This window comes from Vanellus vanellus, assembly GCF_965231255.1.
Source record: "Vanellus vanellus genome assembly, chromosome: 7".
NCBI lineage: Eukaryota > Metazoa > Chordata > Aves > Charadriiformes > Charadriidae > Vanellus > Vanellus vanellus.
In genome coordinates this window covers 18091955-18108071 of record NC_138912.1, presented here as the reverse complement: position 1 = coordinate 18108071, position 16117 = coordinate 18091955, and the positions used below count along the sequence as shown (strand labels likewise).

At 40.8% G+C, this 16117-nt stretch overlaps 1 protein-coding gene across 1 annotated transcript in view; it reads right to left on the bottom strand.

Moving 5' to 3' along the window:
* Positions 1-13497, bottom strand: part of BTAF1 (B-TFIID TATA-box binding protein associated factor 1) — a 46870-nt gene extending 33373 nt beyond the window's left edge. Inside the window, exons 1-3 of the mRNA XM_082486789.1 lie at positions 13395-13497; positions 3105-3228; positions 1970-2084 (exon numbers count right to left, since the gene is read on the bottom strand). Of these exons, the coding sequence (XP_082342915.1) occupies positions 1970-2084; positions 3105-3228; positions 13395-13408 (253 nt within the window). The 5' untranslated portion in view covers positions 13409-13497. The remainder of the gene's footprint in view (positions 1-1969; positions 2085-3104; positions 3229-13394) is intronic.
* Between the last annotated feature and the right edge of the window lie 2620 nt (positions 13498-16117).

Sequence of the window (16117 nt, the reverse complement as noted above, 5' to 3'; positions counted from 1 at the left end):
CTTCCCAGGCACCGAGGTCAGACTGACTGGCCGGTAGTTCCCTGGACACTCCTTCCTTTCATTACATATATGCAAAAAGAGAAGTGATTTATAGCAAGCCTAAGAACGTAAATGCAACCAGACCACTGTAAAATGTGTATTTGACTACTACCTCACACAACCAAAATAGAAGAAGCAAATGTCTGCATAGCCAGTTAGCCCTGTTAAACGGTACCTTCTTCTCAAACACACATAATTACCTTTTCAATTGCATATCTGATAGGCAGATATGCAAGACCTGGACAATGCATTCCAAAGAGCTGCTGTACTTGAAGACTGACAGGTTCCCCGGTTTCCATGTACAAAAGGAGTGCTGTAAGTAATTCTTGGAACTATGCTACCAAAATTGACTTCTATCCTTGGTAAGACAGTAGAGTCTAAAAAGTATATGGACAAATATGATTTACTGGGAAAGTCAGAATGGCTCCTGAAAAAACAACCCCTCTCGTTAACTTGATTATCAATGTCCTTAAAGAACTCTAACAACTGGATAGAGGAGATCCAGTGGACATAATATATTCAAAAGCTTTTGGCAAGGTTTTGCATTAGAAAAAAAATAATCTAAGGAACTAATTTACCACAGAATTGGGGAAACATTCTCATAAAGACTGAAAGGTGGTGAAAGACAGATAAAAGTTAGGTTTGGAGTTGTTTGGGGATCACTGTTGGGAGCCAATTCTATCAGTCTTTAGCAATGGGAAGGAGATTTCATTACACACTCCCCTCCAAGATGTAGATCCATGTAGATAACACTAAGCTCTTTTGGGTAACCAAAAGTCACAGTGGCACGAAGGAACCTGAGGAGGACTCTTGGAACAGACTGATGGGCAAAGAGGCAGATAAGGTGCAAAATTAATAACCTAAACCATGCCTACACAACACTGAATTCAGAACTGGCAGTTAGTATTCAACAAAGATCTTGGAGGCACTTCTGACAGTTTTCTGTATTCATCAGCTTATTAGGCAGTGACAGACAAAACAGCCAACTAAGTCCTGAGCATCATCAGGAAGGACACTGAAAACATGATTAAAGTACGTTATTTTGTCACTATGTATAAATATCAGTACTCTAGAGATGTAGGTACACTGTGTGCAGTTCTGTGCATCTTAAGGAAGACACAAGTAAGAAAAAGGACAGCGAAGGACAAATAAAATTATCTAAAAAACAAAGCAGCTGTCTTGTGAGGAAAGATTGAAGAGACCACACCTTTTCAATCTGGAGAGAAGTTGCTGGAGATCAAATACAATGGTTTACAAAAGTCATAAAGATAGTGGATAAGGCAAATGCAGAACTTGCTTGTCAAATTCTACAGCAACAGAACCAGGAGGCACTGAATGAAACAAATACAAATGTCAGATGAAAGTCTGTTGTTTGTTTTGGGTTTTTTTTTTAAACACTTAAATTTCTGGAATCCATACCACATAAGATTATGAACACAGTGCCAACAGGTTTAGACAAAATCACTGACAATAGATCTGTAAGTTGACAATAAAAGCAACTCTAACGTCCCTAACATGATAATTTCAGATGCAAAGTGAGTACAAACAGAATAGACTTCAGCAAGCTGCCATTTCCCCTCCCTCAGAAAGGTGCATTGAGCAAGGGAACAGAGAAGAAAATGTCTGCAAAATACCAAGACAAAGTTCATTGGCTAAGTTTTGCCATTTTACTAGTTATTATTCCTTTTATTTATAAAAGCTTTATGAGGGTACAGAGTACAAGCACAGGAATCTCAGAAGAAACATAAGTCAGACACATCATCGTAACTAAATATGAACATCTAAAGTCAAAGAGGTTTACTACAGTCCATGCATATAAAAAGTCTATGCTCATAAAAACACAGAATGACACAGTTGCCTTGAAAACTCATATCACAGTCCGTTTGCATCAGATAAACCATGAATTCCACATAATTAATTTAAGAAGCACCTTGTTTTGATCTTGGAGTTGGATTCCACTCAGGTACGTTTTTCACTATTGCTTCAACAGCCTGGCCAGCTGCAATACGAGTATCCCAATTCGTACTTCTTAAATATACCAACACCTTCAAGAAGAGATTAATAAATAAATACTTGCTTAAAATGTACTTTTCAGAAAACCCATCAGCTGTTATGCTCTATTAAAAAACACTTTTAATGCTATAGATTAAGACAACATTCAAAACAACAAAAAAAAGGACAAGAAAATAAACCAAAGAAATGCAAGCAGCCTTCTCTATATTGCTCACTGCTTAGCAGAACTCTAGATAAGCCATACATTCAGAATTTGTAAGATATATTTAGTCCCATGAGTCAAACTCAACCTTGATTTCCTCCAGGTACTGAACAAGGCTTAAGACTTTTGTTTTTCACTTTCTAAAAGGAAGTGTTCAAAAGAGATTAAATAGACCTTAAAACTCTGAAGTCATTTAACCCAAGAAGAGGGTTGACGTGGGTCACTTGAAGCAACATATGCTCTTCTAAACTGATTTACTACTATGTCTCAAATCTGGAAAAACTATTTCTTTCTCTGAAAGTGGTTTGATATTCATGATTCCTTGGCCACTGTGTTGATACCATCAATTGTGGTGAGGGCACCTGTTCAATAAAAGCAGAATTGAGGTCACTCAGCCATCTCCAGCTGTCAGATACAGACTATTTTTGGTGTTTTTACTAGACTTGGCCAGATTGAAGTCTCAAACTAATGGAAATCTCTTTCCATTTTCCAGCCCTTTTAAAGACACACAGCTTCCTATATTTTTAATGCTGTATCACACAAGTAACAGTCTTTGAAGGCAGGAGCAGAAGTTTTTATAAGGCAGTAGAGCTTCTCTTTATAGAAGAAAATATGAACTTGCAGCAAACACTGAATATCAATACTGAATGAAAAGGGAAACCTCATTTATATAATAATTTCAGAGGCTGACAAAACAGCAGGCTTAACAGGAGTAATCTAATTTTCTTCAGTCTACTATTTTCAGAGAGTACAAGACAACTATGCTTTTTCTTCTTCCCACAGAACCCGCGCTCCTTTATGCTAGTTTTATTCTCACCATTAAAGTACTGAAAAAAAAAAAGATTCTTACTTTAGATAAGAGATTATTCAGTTCATGAGGATGTAGTTTCACTACTTCCCCAAGTTGCTGTGCAGCTGCTTTTCTTGTTACTGGTGTTGTACCGGTGTCCAGTAAAATAAAGAGACGATCAAGCCTAAATATGATGACAAAAAATGAAAATGTTATTCTATTCATAGTTCAGCTGCCCATCTCTATTAATATTCCCCCACGTTTTTCAGTCTGTCTAATGCAAACAGAAGAAATGTTTGCCTGAAGACTATCAATTGACTGGATGACAAACGTACTTTTTTCCTAAAAGTAAGCATGGTTCTAAAAGCACATTTAATTTTGTAAGCAAAAAAATTAAAGAAATTGTTAGAAACATTAGTTTAAAAAACAAACAACCCTGCGGTTACAAGAAAAAATTAAATCATTTCCTTTGTTCTGTGACAGATTTTCAATCTTGAAAAATAAATACTGTTAAATTGTATATGACCTTCATCAAATTCTGTCCGATAGAGAAAGCAAGGGGCTCAACTGCTTGTATTGCGCATTATCATTTCTTTTGAAGACATAGCCTGTGATCTATAATATCAAACTCTGCTTTTCCAGGATACCAATCTTACTTTTCACACATTTTTCCCCTAACTACCTGGAATATTTTAGACAAAACCTGCTGTTGTATTTACAGCTTTGAAATAATCTGATACCTCTGGTCTTCCCATGAAATACAGGAGTTTAACCAGAAGACCTGTTTTCACGGTAACTCTGTATTTAATGAAAGAGACCCTGATCATCTATTTTCAGAATACTTGGCTTATTTCTTTTCTAGAGTTACTGTATGAGAAAGTCATATGAAAAACTGACTACCTAATCAAATAAATGATGGAAGTAACAAATGTTCATTATTCCCTCTACTGTTAAGTGGGACAGTTAGAATTCTCCTGACAGGGTGCCTAGTTTATCCATGAGTTATTGGGCAGTATGAGGTTATTACCGACTAAATGTGAGTCTAGAATCCGTCCACATAGTGCAATCAGAACTGTCCCTTCTAGCCTTAATCATAAAAATACTCCTCCAACTATTGCAACAATATGAAGCTGGATTTTACACAGCAGTGAAGCTCACCTAGATCAGCCTAACAAAGTAAGGATACAGGTACCCTGAACAACTCCCTCTCCTCATGAACACATACCCTAGGTTTGAGCAAATAAAGGAAAGGCCAAATGTTTTGCCTGTTAGTCTGTTGCTACTAATTACGTTTCATCAAAATTGCTTTTAACATTAGTTGCAATCATTTAAAAACCAAAAAAAAAGCCTTCCAACATCACTGGATTTTGTATTTTCTCTGACACGATTAAACCACACTTACTCCTGAGAATTATCTTATAATGTGTCAGAACACATCAGAAACAGAAGTGCTACAGAGCCAAGGCAGTAATGTCACACAAATAAAGTTCCAAAACCCAAATACTCTCACAACTGGAGATACTAGATGAAATACCCATTAGACTAAAAAAAAAAATTCTAACTGAAAGTATTTCAAATCATTCTAGTATTTCAGACACACGCATCTGGTATTTGCCAGCTTTGAAATAATTCTCTTCCTACTACCAAAATAGGCAAGCCCATGTCAATTTCTGTAGATAAAACTGGAGTTTCAATTGCTATGATTTACTAGTTAGAAACCCAAACATATCTAAACCAGTAGTTTTATGCGATTAGACAGTCAAGGAGGAAAGGAAAAGCTTTATAGATCCAACTCTTCCAAATTAGTGATAGTGGACTAGTCAGGAGGAACATGTCAGATGCTTAGTTATTTACCAGTATTTTTTCCTTAGTACATTTGATGCTAATAACCCAACCTGATTTGCAGCACTCAGTATTATTCAGTACAAAATACATTAGCTTGCAGAGCAACCACAGCTTGCTCTAACTGGCTTGTTCTCTCATGCTTAAACTCACCCCTTTCATTCTTCATCTCTCTGTGAAACGTCAGTGTGCCATACTCAGGAAGTTTGCCATTTAGCACCACCCACTCCTTTAACTATCAAAGTATCTTTTTTTTCATCTCCAAAGTCAAGCAGAACGCGCAACTTAGACCACTTCCTCAGCTAGAACCCTTCATGTGTCAAAACAGGAGGAAACCACTATGACAGCCTACCCTCAAAAACACTCAAGTTTTATTCCAATCAAAGTTACACCAGATATTCACTCCTAAAACCCACAACTTTTTGAAGCTGTACTACCTACAAAATACAATTGTTTGTTGGTTTTGGTTGTTTTTTCACTGTTTTTGTTGTTGTTTTTTTTTTTTTTTATCCTGCAGTATGCTTGGTTTGTAATCTGTGCTTTTAAATTGCAATATGCTTAACCTACACACAAATGCAAAATAACCCAAAAAATCTTTCTATTGTCTCACATCACTATAGGAAGGTCTCTGCATTCAACCCCAGCAAAATAAATAGAATAGAATTAGCAAATACAGCTAACAGTATCTGACTAACAGTACTCCTAGTCACGCTAATCATTCTCCCTTTCCCTCCCCCAGACATCTCTGGTGTACAATTCCCAAACAGTTAATATTTTGGAGGTATTAAGATTATTAAATCAAGTTTCAGTGTTGCTGCAGCAGCATATGGCAGAGCTTGAATTCTCCTGCTCTAGTCAGAAGGGCAGCATTGAGAAAGTTGCCACTGATCAGCAGTGCTACTTTTTTTAAAAAATTAAGTTTTCATTCTTAGTTTCATTAAGAATAAAAAAAAATAAACAGTAAAACTTCTAAGCAAATTAATTTTCATGAGCTGCAGTTTGGAAAGAAATTTCCAAAGTTCCCACAAGGTTTTCATTCTCAGAACGAACTAACAGTCTCTAAACCAATTCTTAAAGGCAAAGAGAACTAAGTTTTCTAATAGCATGTGGTTCTGCCTCTCATGCTAGACAGTGCTGTAAGCAAAGCACTGCATAACTCACATCATTCACAAATGTAACACAGAAGTCCGGATCAGCGTGGTAGACTGAAAGGCTCTACAATGCAGATAAGATTTTTAATTATTTTATGAGAGTTCAACAAAGGCTGTCAGAAAAGTTGTTCTAAGCATATGGAAAGCACAAATAAACAAGAGAAATATAGGGAGCCCCTAGGGGAAGAAAAAAAAAAAACTTAAAAAGAAAACCAAGATATTTATTATTGTTATGCTAAAAATGAAATCTATCTCTAAAACTACTTCTCCTGCATGTTAACTGCTGTAATCAGAGCTTAAAAATACAAAGTCCTTCACTTGTAACTCATAAGCAATGGTTTGGACAAGCCTTCTGACTGTCATCTTCCAATCTTGAGACAACTACATCTCATTAATAGGACAGCAACCATATATCACTTCTATGTGAACTCATGCCACATGAGCTCATTACAAAGCACTAACTTGTTCAAAGAGGTAAAGATACCTTCTTCCTCTTACGTGAGAAATTTGAGATTTTCTAATCACTGCTGAAATATATCAGCAAGACAGAACTTGGAGAAGCAATTTCAAGTTCTTATGAACAGCATTACATTCAAATTAAATATTTTTTTTCCTCTAAGAAATACCACATGAGCTTTTACACTGACACAGAGTTCATTAGAAATGTTTCTGACACAAAGACATCAATTCAGGTGCTTAAGAACAGACATCCAGTAGCATCTGAGACACCTCAGAATGAGTCATGCAACATGGGGTCAGCAGACATGACATAGGATGCAGGAGATCCTTGTCATTCTGAAGTGGCAAGGACATGTTTATACCATCTCAGCTGGCACCAGACCTAGATTAGGCAAGTGAATACTCCCCACATAAGTATTCCAAGTCAAACCCAGAGCATTTCATTAAAGCACACTAGTTTTGAAAGACTAAATCCTGAAGTTTTACTTCCAGAATAGAACCACCTGAGGAGATACTCAAGAATAATCAGTAGGTCTCTGATGAGGATATCAACCGGAATAGCTATCTTAAATTGGACTAGACTCTTCAACCACTAGACTACTACCACTCAAACAATTTTATCTAACAAATACAAAAAATAATTCTTAGAGAAAGATTGCAGGCAAGAAGAATTCTAACAGTAAACAATTTCATTTGCATTGCTATTAATCAGAATAGCAAGGTTGGCTGTCATAAGGGGGAACATCATCCCTCTAATCAACACTTACGTAGAATGATTACGCATACAGGCTGAGTTCAGTTAACTGAAGCGGGTTTTGTGAATAAAAGTACATAGAAACTATTATTGACCCCCCTGTCACTAAACATGACAAGCCTTTTGCTCTTCCAGTGCATTATCACGGCAAAGACTACAAATAAAAAACAATTACAAAGGACAAACATGAGAGCAAGTACTTTCAAAAGAGCCACCACAACTAACTCAGTAGCGCTCTCCAGGTAGCTAGGTGATTTCATGTCCTAGTCACTGCTTTCCATTCAGTTTTGCATATTCAGCATTAAACTAAGTTAAGACATGACTGTGCCCAGGCACAGTAGGCAAATATTGCCACAAATGACCTGCTCTGTTCTTCATGCTAATCTGCAGCTCTTTTCTGCCTAAAGGTATGTCTCCAAACAGATGACTGATCTCCATTTGAAGGGACAGTTATCATAATATTTAAAGTGAGCCTTATGACACTCCTGTGGAAACTGGATAATGTAAATTTGAAAGCCCTGCAACTATAGAGGCATTAGAAAGCTAGTAGCGGGATAGTTAATGACCAGGTCAAGATACAGAGGTTATCAACAGTATCTCCAAAGTGTTTCCAAAAGAAGACATATGCAGCTGAATTGTATACAGATCCTGATCATCCCAGTGTAAGCATCCTGGTTGGACTGGGTCCCCAGAGGACTTCAGATGGGGAAACTTCCAATTTGTCGATTTCAGTGTGTTGTTTTGAACAGGACAGTGAACTGATCACTGCTGCCACTAAAACAATCTGTTTGGACTCTATATCTCTGTGTGCACCAGTGTGTTTAACTGGCCAGGGAGCGGTCTGACAGAACAGGCCAACTGGGACAGAAGAGCTGATAACTATCCTAGCAGATCCTCCAATCCATTAAAATTGTGTGACTGTACAAAAAAACCTTAGTGGCATAGTCCCTGGAACACTCAGATGTCAAACTCTGCCTAGAGCCCTTTGGAAAACTGCTAGCTAGAGCCCATCAGAAGGCAAGGGAACACTCTGAGGAGTTAAAAGTATAAATCATATTTCAACACCCAGGAGCTTCCTCCAGGGCACTATTTCCTAGTAAAGAAATAGCCAAGAAACCTAGAAAACATCACTAAACTAAAATTTAGACTTGACAAGGGTTGACACTCACTGTGAAATTCACCCTAAATTCTAACAGAGATGCCTTTCCTTTTCTTTGTTGCTTTGCTGGTGTTTCATCATTTGGTCAATCCCAGCTTGGTCAGCTCCACAGCTCAAAAAACTCAAGCCCCTAATAAACCACACAAACTGTTAAATAATCAAGTTTCCAATGTACAATCTGCAAGCAAGAGGAAAAAGAAATATCACTGAACAGAATTCAGAACAAAAAAAGTATGATGATACACAAAGAATGGACTGTGATTTTACTTCTCCTAAATTGGAGACTGTGGAGTAAATGGTTATGAAGGTGGGGGGCAGCAAACAGAGAAGTCTTCTTGTTTCCTATAGATCAGCAGAAGGGACACCTTGAATGAAACAAGAGCTCCATGACCACACTGGTCACAGTATTATATACTGCATATGGAAGCCAACTGAATGCTACAATTAATATAATTAATGCCATATGGAACACATATTTCATATAATATGTGATCTGTAGCATTAGGCTGTACAAGTTTTATTTGTAAACTATTACATATGTATCTACATCCAACAATACAGCCCCAAAACGTATGACCAATTACATTACAAAAACTGTGAGGAAGAATAGGAAACTAAACCAGCTGCAAAGACATACTAATACAAGAAGTGAATCAACATGTTATATAGGGAATGCCTCGGTGAGAACTCCAGTTGTAGCTGTTGGAGCAGGTTAGAATTCTTGTCAGAGCGCAATCTTTACTTTCAACCTTCATTTCAGTCTGTTAGGTGTCTGAGAAATTTCACAGCCCTATCTCATTTGGGCAGTAGTGCACACTGTATGTCTGCCTCCCCCCTCCTTATGACTGTGCCCACACTCCCTCTCACAAACAGCAACAGGGAAGGCTGTCTACTGTTCTGGTCTTCCAGTTAATCTCCATCAATGAGAGAAGAGTTACAGTGTTTCCCACCACCCTCTTTGTGTCAAAACTCCTGTAATCACAGGGGTTACAGAGGGTCTACCTATTCTGATGGTACAGGCATATGCCTTTAAGTAGTAGTGAAAACATACTTTTTCAGTTTAACTCTTGCTTTTCATGCAAGAGTAGCCATGAAGTAATAGGTTCCAAACAAGCTAGAAGCTGAATTCTTTCTTTCGAAAGTTTGTGATAACCCCAAAAGAACATTTCTAAAAGGTACATAGGGCCCATAAGAAAGATTTTGGATAATTTTGATATCTTGCAAGAACTTCAACCTCCCAACAATGCAGCGTTAAACTTGAAATCTTATCTAAGTAATGATGCCAGCCAGTGCAGCCATTTGTTCTTGCGAAGTCATAGCTCTACACTTCAAAAGCCAAGAGCAATATACAAGGCCCGCTTATTTTCCAGGAGCTTTACCATCATAGCCTTCCAACACTATTATTTATTTCAAAATAAAAACTAGGTTCCTAACATACATATTACCAGTTATACACAAATCCAAGTAAACAAAAACACTGAAAACTCTAGAAACTAGTATTAAACTTACATGGACCAAATCAAGAATGGCTTGCAAGAGCAACAAGTTGTTATGCTCTCCCATATTTGCTTCAGGAATTGTCTTGAAAATACCCTGAAGAGGTTGTCTTTAAGGTATTTCAGGGTGAACTTAAAGATATACCTATTAAAATCAAATTGTTCATTCTTAATGCATCTTGTCAGCTTCATGACTTTAATCACATTTTTAAAGTGTATTTGTTCTCCTTTGTACTGTGAAGACCCTCAAAAATAGAAGAAAGCCATTAACAGCCTTGGTGGTGGAATAATGATACACGAGATGCCTTTGAACACATTAAAGAAATTGGAAAAAAATTTTATTAGATACTGAAGATACTATCAACACTCATTTACTGAAGCTCAATCACCCTGAGTAATGTATGAACATCGTCATTTTCTGTAAACTGGCAGGATTGCTTTTTCAACTAAAGTATCTCAAAAGATCGCTAGTGAGCCACTGTATTTATTCACTTGGATCATATATTTTGTAGGAATGAAGCTGAAGTAAAACTTTTCACTTCCTTTTTTCCTCCTCAGTTCCACTATCAAGAATTATTTTTATTTTTCTATTAGTTATGCAAACATTATAGTACTTCATATATACTTTGAAGACCAGAGACAGGAGATAAAGCCTACCAAATTAACTTCCACATTCACAGAAAGAACATTAGCCTTTCCACCCACCTATACATACTGCTGGAGGATGGTGTTCATTAGTCTTTTCAGCATAAAACTACCAAAAAGATAAGCATACACAAAGTAACTATTCTGCAATATCTTTTGGTATGAGGTATATACTGCTCTGCTTTTAGGTCTGTTTTCTAGTGTACCATCACAGAAGTGTTATACAGAAACAGGTCTTCAGTCTAGGTAACAGCAGAATCTTCTAAAACAAGCATGTATACATGTAATGCAGAATAAAATATCAAAATCTCTTCCGTCAACAGATAACAACTAAGTGACCATTATTTTTAAGATGACCTTAATAGCTAAGCTACAAATTCTCAATCTAATTTTGAGGTATTTCAAAGCATTCCCTGTATTTGTTTAGATTTTCCTGAACAGACCAGGGTTTTGAGAAAGGTTTTCAATTGGCCAAACAGCAGGAACTAAACTGTCCTGGGAACACAACCACTTGATAATTTATTGTTTTGAGAATGTAAAAGTAACCCTCGCCCCACCTCCAAAAATGGTGATTTTTTTAAATACGGTTCCAATACAGAACAAACCCTAATGAAGTTTTTTGTTAATATCAATGTTTGGCATGCACTCAGCAAAGACTATGGGTCCTTGAAGAAAGATTAATTTGAATCAACATCTCCCTCACTCTCCAGAATTGGATAGGTAGAATCATTCAACAATGAAGTATTATGTTGGTCCTTCAAAAATATAAAATGTAACTGTAACTACCTAGAGGAAAATTGCAGATCTCTACAATTAAATGGAGCTGGTACAGAAGCTGGAAAAGTGACACCCATTACAGAAACACAGTTATGTGGTATAAAAGCATACAAAACAATTATTTGTAACATATCTGAAAGGACATTAGAAATGAAACATTCTGAAATAAAAGGTGAAGACAAGATTTCTTTTATTTACAAAGGCAACACTAACATTATATCATCAGTATTCCTATGGTCCAGCAGCCAAAAGGTTTATTTGTGAAGAGCTGCTGTGTAACTTCAAAGGGATACGGACAGGTTTTTCTGTATCTATTAAAAAACATGTGTGAGGCCAAATTTACATAGTATCACTTCTTACAATTATAGGAACATTGGAGTTCACCAGGAATAACCAAGACATTTCAGCACTTAAAAACATGTCATTCTTTTACCTACTTTACATATGGAATTGAAACAATTCTATATCCATTCACAAGTATTACAGCACCTCTATTAAAGTTCTATACCTTATGTTCAACTTGTGTAACATTTTGATCTTAAAACTGCCCTCTGAAGCAATGTATCACATGTGACATTATTAACACACCTTTTTTAGTGCTCCACACACAAGCTCAGAATAAGCCTTGCCCAAAACAGATTTTTTTCCTGTCAGTTACTAGACCAAACAGGTGTTAACTAAACCTTTGCATAGAGCACTACTGTTTTTCACTAAAGCCAAGTGGTTTCACAGAAATACAGAAACACTGGTAACTGAATATGAAACCAATCTTTACAGTAGACACACCCTCAGCATACAGCTGAAAAGCTGTATCTTGATATTCCAGTTAGCCCTCATATCACATGTACATTAGCACAGTTATTTAAGCAGACTGCCCCAGACCAAATGTAATTAGAATACTACTCTATTTTACATGATGGTTTACAATAGTATTTTAATGTACATAATAGTGTCGTTACAGCAATCCTTACTACTTCCAGATTCTTATGGACAGCTTTGGAAAAAAAAAAAAAAAATCAAGATTAATATATTACAAGTTGATAAAAAAGTGAGTAGAATAAGTTAAAGGGATGCTTTGTTGAAACCAAAAACCCTCAAACTAAGCCACCTGCTACTAGAAATCTCACAAGGTGCATTGCTGCTATAAATTTTGATTAATAATGATTTCCATTATAAATGTGCACACCTTTACTTTGCTATATAGAATTGTAAACTTATTCATACACAGCTTCAGAAACAGAATTTACTTTTGTTATAGGACTTCAGAAGTACAGAGATACTACCAACATGTGACTTGAGCCTAATCTATCACAAGGTTAATTTGGATTTATGGTTTCCTTTCAACTGTCCTGTTAGGAAGCTTAACAAGTCCATTTCACACACGCACAAAAAAAAAAAAAAAAAAAAGATGGCAGGAATTTGTGCTCAGCATTTTCTATAAAACAGCTCTATTAAGTCATACCTCTGTGTCTGTGAATACTTTAAACGCTGGCACACCCCAGCGCACATGTGTGTAAGCAGATACTACCCAACATCTTGAGACAGAGCCAGAACGCACTAATCACTTTTCGCCATGGAAGCCTGTTTTATTTCGGTTACTTTACAACTAAGGGCTCTAAAAGGCAAAACGGTTTGTTGCCAGTTTTTGAGGCGCAGTATCATTATTCCCTACTCCCTAGCGCTTTAACCCGAGGAAGGACAGGCCAAGAGAACGAAGGTGTCGAATTCAGGAGGAAGCCCAAGGCGCCCCAGGCAGGGCTCCTGCTCCTGCGACCGAAGGACGGGAGGGCTTCCCTGCACCCGGGCACGGGAGTTACCCCGGGCCAGCAAGCAAACCCAAGCGCCGGGACAGGCAGCCACCCCCAAACCCCACCGAGCCGGGCCATGCCGCCGAGCAGCGTGGAGGCCCCGACGAGGCCTCCGCAGGCTCCCGAGGCGAGAAGGAGTAGAAACCTGCCCCCCCTCTCCACCCCTGCACCTCCTCGAAGCCAGGCCACACGGAGGGCCGGGGACTCCGGGCCGCCGCTGCCGGCCCTCCTTCCCCCACCCTTCCCGGCTCCTACCGACCTGGAAACAGCCATAGCCGCCCGGAGCTGGGCCTCGCTGGAAGCGAGCGGCGGGACAGCAGGCGCGGGGGGGTCGGCGCCGCTCTGCCAGGGAGGAGGGCGCAGGGCCTAGCTCGGGCCTCTCGGGCGCCGCACCCAGCCTCGGCCCCGCCGGTGATCCGCGGGGAGCGGCTGAGCGCAGCTGTGGCCGGCAACAGTCAGAGTCTCACTCCCCCCGGGGGGGCAGCAGCGGCGCGGGCCGGAGCGGTGCACAACCCTCGGAGCGCGAGTTAAAGCTTCTATTCCCCCATCGCCGGGGCGAAGCCCAATGCCTGGTTTTATATGAGCAGCCATCTTGTATTTATTCCCTTCCTCCATGATAGCCGCTTCCTGATTGGCAAGAGCGCCCGGCCGCAGCCAATGGAGAGCGCGCTTCTAAGAGCAAGGAGGGCGGGCGCACGCAGCACCCGGACTGAGCAGGACCGGCCATGGAGCCTGCCGAGCCGGTGGGGGCGGGGGGGGAGGCGGCAGCCTCCGGCGGGGCCGTACCACCTGCACGAGTGGAGGGGGGAGGCTCAAAGGAGAGCGCCCCAGTCCCTCACCCCGAGGGGAGAAAAGGGGCGCCGGAACGCGAACTGCACGTGTTTCCTTGCTAGTCCACCGGGCGGTGGCGCTTCTTCCCCGCCAGCATGGCGGGAGAGAGCGACCGGGGATCCGGCGAGCTCACGTCGCACTCCCCAATCGCACAGGTGCGCTGCCCCTCGGCTGACGCCCGGTGCTGCGGCGCGGCCGCTGGTCCCGCGGAGACTACGGCTCCCGGCGTGCAGCGCGCCCAGCGCCGCGCCCCCTGCGCAGGGACGCAGCCCCGGCGCTGCCGGGGGCCTGGCCTGGCCGAGCGGGCGGCCGCACCCGTCCTCCGGCCCTGCCCGTGGGGAGGTGGGCACTCGGGGACGGTGGCGGCCTCACAGCGCTTCCGTTCGGTTACTCGCGAGGGTTTGTTAACCGGCACCGCCCCTCTTTCCCCCCCCCGGCAGCAGGAGGGTATCTGGGCCGCGCCGCGGGGAGCGGCCCAGTCACGGCGGCCTTCCGCTTCCTGCTGTCTCTGAGGCAGTCAGCTCGTCCTCCCGGCCCGGCCTCGCTCCGGGCGGCCTGCAAAGCAGAACGGGCCTTGGGGAGCCCCAGGATCCCACCCGGAATCGTCTCCTCCGGCAGGCGAGCGCCCTGGGCAGCCGGCTGCAATCTGCCTTAAGTCTTGGGAAAGAAGACAGAGCTTTCCGAGGGCGCGCTATTGGTCTCCGTCAGATCGAGAGAAATACAAATTGAAAAATTAGCCTTTGACTAATCATTCAAAGTAATGAACCCAGACAGGGACGTAAATTTAGCTGACGTACGTAACCTTTCATCTGATAAGTTGAAAACACAATGATAGATTTTTCTTTCCTATAAGTGATGCATAAACTTGCATAAATACATGAATTTGCATATAACTGTATGATAAAAGTTTTCCTCTGAAACCCATTGTGGTGTGTGTTTCATACTAAACCTTTCTAGAGGGATTTCTGCTTGCCCCCAGCCTTTATACTGGTTTCCCTTCCCCTGTAGTGGTTAACGCTTCATGTGTGGGTTTGCTCATTCATTCCCCCATTCCCCACTTACACAGGTGTATTCCAAATAGACATACTAATGTAATCTGTGTTCACTGTCTTTTTATAGTTCCATGAACAAGACAGTGGTACATAGTAACTCAATCTATTATTATCCATGCAGGTCCAGCCTATACTTGAGTCCTCTATAAGGTCTGCCCCGGGTGCCTCTTTCCATTCTGTTCCCTCTCCTGTCCTTTGGTGGGAGCTCTGTGGTGACTAGGAACTGGTGTTAAAGCGGCAACTTTAGGAACACTAAATACCAGTGATATGAGTCAGCCCAAGGCCTCTATATGTGGCCAGAGCAGACCACAGACTTAATTTTCGGTGACAGAGATGGTTTTTGTCACAGTGCTACACTCAATGACCCAGATAATCCATTTTCTCTGCCCTGTCATGGCTCTGATGTAGTAACTGCCTTTAGATAGCTCAATGTGCTTCCTGTAGCAGAATACACAAAAAATACAGTGGGTTTAGTTGGAGGCCAAGAGCCTCTTACTGAAGTACTCCAAAACTACGCGCACCATCCTTTCTGCCATCGTATGCCATCACGTGTTGCAGGTGCATCTGCCTGGGTCCCTGACACACGATCCAAGGCACATTTCTGCTCCTGTCCCATGTGTGTACTTGTTTTCACATGATGGGCTGCCTGCTATGCAGCCATGTGATGGGGAGGAACAGTAGGGAGTTGGGGTGGGGAGCGGCAAGGAGCAGGCTGAGGGTGGATATATTTTTCTTACATGTTCGATGCTATTGACACGGATGTATAGCAAACATCCTTGATAATATTTCTGCATTTGTTTAGCCAGGAATCAGCAGCCATCCTGTCCTGCTGCGGGTGTTATTGAAATGACCCTCAGGTGCTATTTCCAGTTCTAGCACTCTGTTTCCTCTTAGGTTTCTTAAAAACATTTTGTGCATTGTTTTAATAGCAGTCAAGGCAGAAGGCACGTCAAACGTGCAATAAAATTTGTTTTGAACAGCTCCATAGGGGTTATCCTACCTGATAAAATAAGTGCAGGGAAAATATTGGTGGTGGGTCTTATGCTCTGAGTACTTGTGGAAATGATAAACTGCAGTCCAAGCAAAACAATCTGCAAAT